Source organism: Natator depressus, chromosome 2 (genome assembly GCF_965152275.1).
Source record: "Natator depressus isolate rNatDep1 chromosome 2, rNatDep2.hap1, whole genome shotgun sequence".
Taxonomy (NCBI): domain Eukaryota; kingdom Metazoa; phylum Chordata; order Testudines; family Cheloniidae; genus Natator; species Natator depressus.
In genome coordinates, this window is record NC_134235.1 from 84513597 (window position 1) to 84524166 (window position 10570).

At 38.9% G+C, this 10570-nt stretch overlaps 1 protein-coding gene across 1 annotated transcript in view; it reads left to right on the forward strand.

Annotated features, from left to right (window-relative positions):
* LOC141982475 (uncharacterized) overlaps positions 1 to 4290 on the forward strand; it is a 98910-nt gene extending 94620 nt beyond the window's left edge. The window contains exon 7 of the mRNA XM_074944597.1: positions 3420 to 4290. Coding sequence (XP_074800698.1) covers positions 3420 to 4058 — 639 coding nt within the window. The 3' untranslated portion in view covers positions 4059 to 4290. The remainder of the gene's footprint in view (positions 1 to 3419) is intronic.
* The last annotated feature ends 6280 nt before the right edge of the window (positions 4291 to 10570 follow it).

A 10570-nucleotide genomic window follows, 5' to 3' on the forward strand; every position in this document is an offset into this window, starting at 1 on the left:
CAGTCCTACTGTTATAGAATCCTAGCAACGTAGGACTGGAAGGGACCTCAAGAAATCATCAAGTCCAGCCCCCTGTGCTGAGGCTGGACCAAGTAAACCTAGACCATCCCTGACAGTGTTTGTCCAACCTGTCCTTAATAACATCCATTGGAAGCTTATTCCAGTGCTTAACTACCCTTATAGTTAGAGAGGCTTTCCTAATATCTAGCCTAAATTTTCCTTGCTGCATAGTTAAGCCCATTACTTTTTGTCCTACTTTAGTGGACATGGAGGTCAACTGATCACAATCCTCTTTATGCCTAAACATAGTCCCAATGAAGTCAATAAGGCTTGGCAAGGGCATAGGATTTGCTCAGGCGGATCAAACTGGAGGATCAGGGCCTATATATGTTAAAGATCTCTAACATGAGAACTGAGAAAGAGAATGTTAAGAATTAACTTGATTTTAGAACCTTTTCGAATGAAAATGTAATGGTAAAGAAGGGACAGAGAATGGAATATCTTGAATTGATCCATTACTAGTGACTGAAGGAAAGAAATCAACCTTTATATATACCAAAATCAAGAAATAAAGGACAAAATTTTGTTTTAGCTATTATGATGCCATCTACTGGTTATAATTACATTTTTCATATAATAAACTACCACTTCACCGTTATACCAAATGCATCTTGAGTGCTTCTATGTAAAGTTGGAAAAATAGTTATAACCTGGTCATATATTGAGAATATTTTACATTACTAGTGGCTAGTAAGATGTGTGGCATGGATAGTTGTCAAAGGCCTTGCCACTTAGAAAAGATTAACTTTTGATCCTCTTTCAATTAAACACTTTTGCAAGCACTCGCCTCTGTCTTCATGGAAATAGGATGTTATCATGTAATGAAAGACTGTGTTGGCTGCATGCTATTCACCTCCGCTACTATCAAATAAGCAACTGTCAACTGGGCAAGTTTGGTTGGTAGCATCTCTGTGCTTACATAAGTTACAGGGATAGAGCTCATTTTCTCACCAGAGTCCCTTTAACCATAGATGGGAAATGAGTCAAATGGGACACCTCATATGTTAAAGGCTGATGTTATTTCTATTGAAAGTCAATGAGTCTTGCTATTGATTTAGAACTACATCCAGCACATCTTGAGCAACCCCGAGAGAGCCTCCATCGCTCTCCCAGGGAGACCAGCGAAGAATATGTCCCAATATATCTCCGGGCTTATCTACGCTGACAATGCTGCAGTGGTGCTGCTGTAGCACTTAGTGTAGATGCTATCTAGACTGACAGACAGGAGAGCTTCTCCCATTGGCATAGGTACTTCACCTCCCTGAGAAGCTCTCCTGCCAATATCGCACTGTCTCCACCAGTGGCTAGGTTGGTATAGCTATGTTGCTCCTGGGTGTGGATTTTCCACCCCCCTGAGCGACGTAGTTATCCCGGCATAAGTTCCTCATGTAGACTGAGCCTGAATTTGATAAAAGAAGTGATAAGAGAACATTAATAGCTCTTAGCCAAGGCTGTAGTAGACTCATCAATCTCTAGCTGGGCTAGGTGGCACTAGAGAGAGACAGAGATTTGGGGGCGGGGGGGTTACACAACATTATTTTTAATGCAGATACTAGAAGTCTGTCCATGCTACTGTGCACACAAAAATACAAATTCTGCTTGCAAATATAGACGAATGTCCAGTTATCCAGATTGCATGTATATTTTTGGTAACTGAATGCACAGAGGAAAAGTCTCACAACTTTACTCCTCATGGTGACTGTGCACGCAGGTTTACATATATCTGTCCTTATTTTTGAATGACTGGCCTGTAATGTCTACTATATTAACAGAACGTTGAATTTGGAAGCTCTCTTTCTGACCCCTACTCCAGTACCAAAGTGACTTTGCGACTGTTTTTACAATTTGCATGACATTCCTGTGCTGCAGACTATGCAAATTTTCTGCACTATAGCTACCATTAGCCGTAGACTTAGAAAGTAGACTGTGAAGAATTCTTTATTTTCACATACGTTGCACTCTCTTAATCTTAAGCATTTTCAGACTGCTGGGCTGAACAAAATTGGTACAGGGGAATTCACTGGTGTTCTGCAAAGGGCTCCCAGGAGCCCTGTTAAAGTTTTCCCATTAGGCTGAAGGGAAATTTGGGATGATTTCTCTGCTTTTTACTAGTTCATCTAGCCTTCCCTCCTCTTCTGTGTAAGCACATGGACCCCTGACACATATGGTTTGTTATAGACTAAGGGCAAAAACTTTTGTGGGAGATGCTTGTTAAAATATTGACAGCATAATACTGAGTGAATTAGAACCTTTAGGGATAGCTTAACTGTAAAATTATTCAAACACTCTTAATTAGTTTCTGTAAAGGGCAACTAGCTTCATAATACTTGAATCCACTAATGAGGAGAATTGCAATGAAATTACTCAGACCATATTTTTACCAGTGGGGTTATGGGAGCTGTTGGTGAAAATGTGTTTTTTTTTTAATTTTGACAAACATTTAATTTACAAAGATCATTGAACATACTCCTAGATCACGATGGAATGGCAGTTATTAGTATGTGTCTGAAGAGAACATATTTGTTCTTTGAAGTGTTTTCATATATTGACATTTCCATTTATACATTGTGACTACTATAGTATTTAGCTGCCAAGATATCAACAGCGATAAGTAGTTCTGTAAGAGCTGGGGCTTCTGGTGTGTTTGTTTTCCTTTCTTTCAGTTTGCTGTAATAAGTTTGCTTTCACAATAGGCCATTGGGTTGAACCTTTTTTGCACTTTTTGCTTCTGGATAATGGGGAAAGAAACTATATGAGCTCTATTTGTAATCTGTCTCTAGCGTACAATTTACTTTCCATTGTAAGGTGTAAACACCAAGGAGGGAGATGAATTATTCAGTATGTGCAAGGTGGTAATGGGATAAAATTGACCAAAGGAAACTTTATGTGGAATAATAGAGAAACCTTCCTGAATGTGATGAAGGAGATACAACATCATTTGATAAATATTTAAAACTAAAGTGAGCAGGGCATTTAAAACTTATTGGGAGGTTGGAGTTGATCTAGTTTCTCTGCTTTTTTTGATTGCCCTAATGAAAATGACCCCATAATATCCTGTTTGAAAAAAAGTTACACATTTTTTGCCCAGCCAAAAATATTAAAAATAGTGATAAATCTTATTTTAGTCATGGCATCCATCTCTTTACACCTTGACACCAAAAAACAGAATAGATCTACTCCTCCCCCCCCCCCTTAATTTAGTATTGTAAAAACCTGGCATGGGGGGGGGGGAGAGAGGAACTATCTTGATTTTTATAGTGTATTAAAGTTCTAAATGTTTTTATGAAACTTAAAAAGTTTATTTAAAGACTAAAATCTTTCCTAAGTATGTAATGCTAAAATGCTTCCTTAATGTTTAGGGCTTCAGAAAGATTAGTTCGGATCTATATAAGGAATATGAAGATAGCCCTTTTGGCACAGAGGTCTTCAGTCAAATTGATCTTTGTGCCATGCATAAGAAGAAGCAGGAATCTGGTTACTATCACTGTGAGTGTTCAATTAATGTAGGTTCCAGCAGTGCAGAAGAGAATAAGGAGCAAACGGTGAAGACTGAATACTTGGGCAAGATGGCCACTGAGGTTCCTCCAAATGGTGCTGCAGAGATGGAAACTGGAGACATTACTGCAGGCTGTAATTGTGCATCATGTGTAGCAAAAGACGATGACAAGCCATCTGAAAATATTGCTGAAGCGTCAGTCACAAATAAAGAGACAAAAATCGATGAGAAAGATGTACAGCCTGAAGCTAAGAATGAGACTTTCACTGCAGATGGAGAGGTCTGCTCAGAGTCAGCACCTGATCTCTTGCCAGTAAGCCCAGACACATTAAAGGGTGTGGATGAGAGACAAGAAAAAGCAAAACTTGCAGATGGTAATTTGCAAAGAGATGAGGCAACAGAAGTGGCATCCGATCAGCTAAACATTACAGCAAAAAGGACAGACTGTTCCAGTCCTCAGCAAGATGTAGATGTAACCATTATTGGTGATGCCAATCAATGAAGGAAAGCACTAGGGTACGATCCAGTTAGATTTGGATACTGTACAAAGATAGAGAAATGTTACTTATTCTGAATGCCATTTGGATGATTAATTACTTTTCAGCAGAAATTGAAACTCTTTTCTAAAGTATTCAACAAAAATCAGAAGTAGGACAAAGATTTCTACATGGGAAAATTGAGTGAATAAAACAGATTTTGGCGTAAACCTAGAGCTCAATCCTGCAAATATTTAAGCTCCCTAGACATGTGCACTTTCAGAGACTAATATTATGAATACTCATGAGCTTGGGTCTGTGGGAATGGGTCCTTAAAAGTTGTGAATTCATGACTCCAAAAGAACCATTACACAAACAACCTTTGCTTTCATGCCCATACTTGGTGAATGATATGAGTTTATAAAGTTTGAGATTTCTTTTGAGTGATAGCTATTTAGTGAGAAAATATTTTGCTTGAATAATAGAAATAGCTCATTTAAAATCTACACAGAAATTGAATCCTTGATTTTTGGCTTTAATATAGTGTTACACAAAGTAGTAATGCATAAACAAACAAAATCCATAACACATAGTATGTTTTTGTGAGATGCCTAATTTAGGGAGGAGTTGGTGCACAACAGTCTTTCAATCAAAAATACGGAGTTATTTGAGACTGAACTAAAATATATATTAATAAAGAATGCAGTAAAAGAATTCATAGAGAATTACTTTCTTCCTTGTAGAGATGAAGTATTTTTTGTTTTTCAATGTTACAAAAAGTTATTGGGCCAAATCCTGCTTGTCTTACTCATGCAAGCTGTCCTATTAAAATCAATGAGATAACTTGCATGAGTAAGGTAATCCCCACTTTGCTCAGAGAAAGCGTGTTTGTTAGCTTACATTGGCATAGAGGGTTTAGAACCTAGTGGCAATGTTACACCAGTAGATGGCACTAATGGAAAAACAGATGTAACTGGTGAAACACCATGAAAATGAAAGGTCGCAGAATTTGCAAGTGGAGAAGTGCTACCCTGAAGATCTTTCTTTTGTACTTACCAGAGGACTAAAAACCCAAAAAGGGCAGAAGTAAATGTTGAGAGGAAGGACAGTTGAAACATTTATAAAATACCATACTTCCCTAACCTGCTTTGAATGGTCATTTAATAGTCATGTTTGGTATCTTAAAAGCTCTAATTTTTTACGAGTAAATTTATGCTATTTCAAGTAAATGTAGAGCACACACAGTTTCTGAAAAAATAGTTTCAAGCATATGGTGCTGGGAATCCCACACAGGGTACAGAAATACTAATCTTGAGGCAATTCAGTGCCTCTGAATTGATACATCTTAATGCAATGCTGTTTGAAAGTCTGTTAAACCTGTTACAGGACTTTCATACTGGTCACTCTCTAACATTTCCTGTAAGAAGAGGTTTGTAGGAAAAGAAGATCGGTTTGGTGTTTAAAAGTAGCCATTTTGCACTGTTTCAAGTCAGATGCACTGTGCTGAGTAAAGTACAGGTGAAGTATCTTGAGGCAGAAGGGACCAATCTCATCCCTGGTGTAACTCCACTGCATCTAGTGGAGTAATATCCAGGATGAATTTGGTCCAATCTTTAGGAATTTCTAGCTATTTCATTCACAGCTTCTGCCAGTAGGTGTCTCTGAAGTGTGATTATAGTGTACACTTCTAGTAGGAATGCAGTTGAAAAGAGTTGTTTTTTAAGTAAAAGTAGGTGTAAGAAAAGGATGATTATTTTCATGGGTTTTAAGTTCTGGGTATCTTAAACTCTTAATTATATTTTAAAGCCACATACATAGTTTGTGTCTTGGAAAATCCTTTTCAGAAGTATTTGCACTAAATGTGAAGCAGGCATTGAGAAACAATGAGATTCTTAATGATTCATAACTGAAAAGAGAAATGGTATAATCACACATCTTATTATGAAATTAAGTGGATTACACAAATTCCCCAGTTGAAACTATATTTTTTTACTACAGAAAATTCTAATTTTCTTCTTCTAGACAGATAGCATAGCATAGCAAATGTGTGCTGAACCTGTGATCCTTCTGAAATATTTGCTTTTCTAATTGTATTGTACAGGTTTAGATTTAAGTTTTAATGCTGCTTTTGGTTTATTGAGACATTTGTGGAAGTATTACCTTATCTCTTAGCAATACTGTGCACTTATTTTGAGTAAACTGTTAAATACTATTTATTATGTTGTACAGCTACTGCTATTCTTGACAATTCAGAGCAGCTTTAAAGTATAAAATGTTTTGCATGTACAATTTTCAACTCTTTTTGTCTTGGCAATCATGTCAAAACAAGTTTATGTAATGCTGTTCAAGTTTCCTCCCATTCTACAACCTGTGGTGAAAATATGCTATTACAAATGCTGATGTTGCTTGAAGTTTTTTGTTTTCACTGTGGGGATCCATGATCTTGTTCCCACCCCTATGTTTTCTATCCAAATTAATTGGAAACATGTTTGATTATTATACACTTACGTTTTGGGCAAGGCAGGTGGGAGGCAGCTTCTAAAATGAAAGTAATTATGTACTGCAGAAACTGATGAATTATCCTGCTTTGTGGGAATTGTGTGAAAATTACATTGTGAAATCAAGGTCTTGATTTGACTCATTCTTTATGATCCATGTGTTTACTCCTCTATCTGTATCCATAATACTTACGATGTTCCCTTTAAGGTCTCTGATCACCTATGCTTTCCCTTTGTGAACAATTTCCTTTATAAGTACTGGTGGTTATATGGAGAATAAATACAGTCGTCTAATTTGTTTTAATTGAATTTAGCATGACTTAAGGGGAAGAAGAAGGCTTGTGTGAAATATTGCCTGTTGGCTTTGTTTTCTGTTGAAGAAAAATTTTATATGCTGAATTATGCTAAAACTATAAGCAATCCCCCCGACGAGGTGGGAGGCAGCTTCTAACACGCTGGTTGTTATATCTTCCCTTTCGTGGTGTTTGAGCCAGACTTGCCCAGCTTTCTCATGTTAGTACGTTCAACTAACTGTTCTTTTAACAAAGATAAAATGATGGAGGGGAAGAGTCAAGAAAAGAAAATAATTTGAAACCCGTGTAACTCTGGGTTTAAATGAAGAATCATGATTGAGAATATCTTTGGTAGTGTGAGGAATCCAAGATGGTCTTAAAAAGGGGGATATTCTCTGCCTTCACACTCTTCATTCCAGTCAGGCACTGCAAAGGGAGCAGAGACTAGCCACAACACCCTTGCTGGGGAGTAGATCAGAATTCTAGCTAAAGAGCATAAATCCATAATTATTCATCGAGAAAGCATTTTGAGGATTCTAAGTTATTTCAGTCAGGCTATTACATTGTTTTCACAAAACTATTAGTGAAATTGTCCTAGAAAGGTAAACCCTGGGCTCCCTGGACAGGCATAGGGTACATCTACACTGAAATAAAAGACCCATGGCACAGCCACAGAAGCCCAGGTCAGTTGACTTGGGCTCATGAGACTTGGGCTGTGTAGACATTCGGGTTCGAGCTGAAGACCGAGCTCTGGGACCCTTCCCACTCATGGGGTCCGGAGCCTGAACATCTACACAGCAATTTTACAGCCCTGCAAGCCTGAGTCAGCTAATCCTTGCCTGCCGCTGGTGTTTAATTGCTGTGTGGGCATCCCCTACATCTCCCATGATGCACCACTTCCCCTCCTCCAAGAGAGGAGAACATGGTGCATCATGAGAGTAGTAATCTGACTAGGGAACTTGGCCTGTAGATAGAAAAATAGGAGCTTGAGGGACCCAAACTACAATTCCCATGAGACACCATAGCAGCATTTCAAATCAAAGTATTTTGGTATTCCAATTTCTGCCAGAAATATAAACGTTTTTCATGGAGGAAAAAAATATTTATTTTACCAGCTCTACTGTAAAATATTTATTACTGATGGTGACATAGGAGCCTGAAACAATTCAGCCTGAAGGGGCAGGGCTGCTAGTTAAAAAGTAGATCTATTAAAAAAAAATTAAATTTAGAATCTTCCACTCGTAAACTGACCAAAGTTCAACTTAAGGTCATTTGGAGACCATAAATATGCATTAAGATTCTGGCAAGAATAGATGTAGGCCTATTTCTGGCAGCCCTAGTTAAGTAGTTCTCTCTTCAAGTGTGCTACAGAACTGTCAATCCGGAGAGTTGAAAAATTAGGCAAATCTCCAAAAATTATGATATTGCTTTCAAAATCATGACATTTAAAATGAATACCTTTGGATGGGCTTTTTATTTTCCTTCTGAGTTTTGGGTCTTTGTGTTCACATATTAAGGTTTGTCTTTGCAACCATGAGAGCTAGAAACTTTCTTTAAAAACAAACAAACAAACCAAAAAATCTGCAATTCTCACCTAATATCAGGACTCCAGGAGCTGGGGCTTTTAAGAAAAACACCACATAGCATGAGGCTTGGCAACACTATTGCTAGTGGTTGGGGAATCCACTGACAGCAAGATCCAGAAGATTCTAGTGCCTGGAGCACCTGTGAGCGTGCGGCGGACCTGTGCTGCTAACCTGTGAGCTGGTGATACACACAGTAAGCTACTAAGCATCTAAGACACCAGTGTACCACAACATTCTTACTGACACCCTGTAGAGGGGTTGGTTACGCTACTATAAGAACCAGCATTGAGAACTATCAGTTAGGTGATCGTTGGATTTATGCACTGCTGAGAGTAGGCAGCAGGGGCTGGATATTCAAGGCTATGCCTAGAGAGTTGACATGAGTGTATCACTGTTACGTCGTTTGAGGGAATAAAAGAGCCTGCACAAAATGGGGTTGCTAAGCATGCATCCAGTGTCACAGACCGCAGCTAAAATTATGAAGGCTGGTGCAGTAAGGAAACTCTCACTATGCAGCCCAGTCACTCCTAAGCATTTAACGCATGGCATGAATAAAACGGCAATGTAACATCAGACAAAAAGGGCACAGGTATCCACAGTGGCAGCAACTATGCAGATTACACAGAAGCAACAGCAAGAGCAGGACATAGTGTTGTGTTCTACCCGTCTACCCCAGGCTGGTCCTGATATCACAGCCATGACAGAAGGCGTGGCTGGTAAGAATTTGGCAAGTGTGACAGACACAGAACACGAGCAGCTGATAATTCTGCAACATACTTGGTACTCGAAGGTGACCGGCACATGCTCCGTAGAAGCAAAGGGCAATCTGTGTAGTGCAGTCCCGCCAACACAACTGGGGAAAGGAGCACACAAGCCACACCTTGCATGCTGCTTAAAAAGTTGAGACTTAGTGCCAGCATCCTATTGCCCATATTGCGTGCTGCCCTGTACGTTGATTGGCAGTCACTCTTGCATTACCTCAGTGCAGCAGCCTTGGTTCTTTCTGTGACAGACTTTTACTCCAGGTGTTTTGGGTCTCCCTTCTTCTGAGGCACTCCCACTGCTTTCATGAGTTCTGGATGTGTGGGCTCTCTTTATTTTGACTTTGTTGGTGTTACTGCTTTTTTCTGTAATTCTTGGCAGGTTCGTAGTACACCACCATTTCTGTCCTACTTCCTAATTGCCATGCTTATGCCTTTAAAACTTTGCTATGATGGGAGCAGCCATTGCCTCATTACATATTCTAGGACACCTGTTTTAAAGTCTTATGCATATGTTGCACCATATGTTATGCCACAGTTTCAAACAGTTCTCAGGATATGGCTCAGTTTCTGGCTGTGTGCAAAAACTGTGTATATCACTTGTGCATAAACATGATGATTTACACACACACGATCTCCCTTTAGCCTGCAAATTTCAGCACAAATTATTTTTCCATTTGTAAACTAAATAGTGTGGGAAAATATGTACACGGTTATTTAAATCACACCTCTGCACCTGCACAGGTTGTGATCTCTCTGAAAAGTTGGTCACTGAAGTTTTCTGATCAGGCCTTGAATTCTCTGTGTGTTTGTACATCTCCTGGCACAATGGGGTCTCACACTTCATTGAGGTCTTTGGACACTAGTGTAATGCTACTACTACTAAGGTAGGATCAGGTGCTAAGGCCAATTAACCATTAGCATTACTGGGAGCGTGATCAGGCACTTTGAATCCAAAAGGTATTTCAGTCAAACAGTTCTATGTAGCTTCTTTCACTGACAACATTTACAAATATAATTATACAAGCATTGCCAGAAGTGTGCGGGGGTTTTTAAGAGGATGAAAATATTCTACCTGCTGAGAGGTTTAGTTCAAAATTGTAAAAATGAATCATATTTATATATTTTGCAAAACATACAAATTTGAAGCCTTTGCTGTCGAACAGGCACTCTGCCCTGCTTATTTTTAAATCAGACAGGATTTGATTACCTGACTAGCAAAATATACGTTCTGTAAATGTGCATGTACGTAAACATGGAATAAATGATGAAGTGGTGTAGCATAGAGATTTTGCCAGCATGAGTGTGGCATAGGTGCATCATCAATAATGTTAAAGTCCTGAGTGAGTTGCCCTGGGCATTCCAAACTCATACTGATGAAAGCTTTTGACTGCACTATC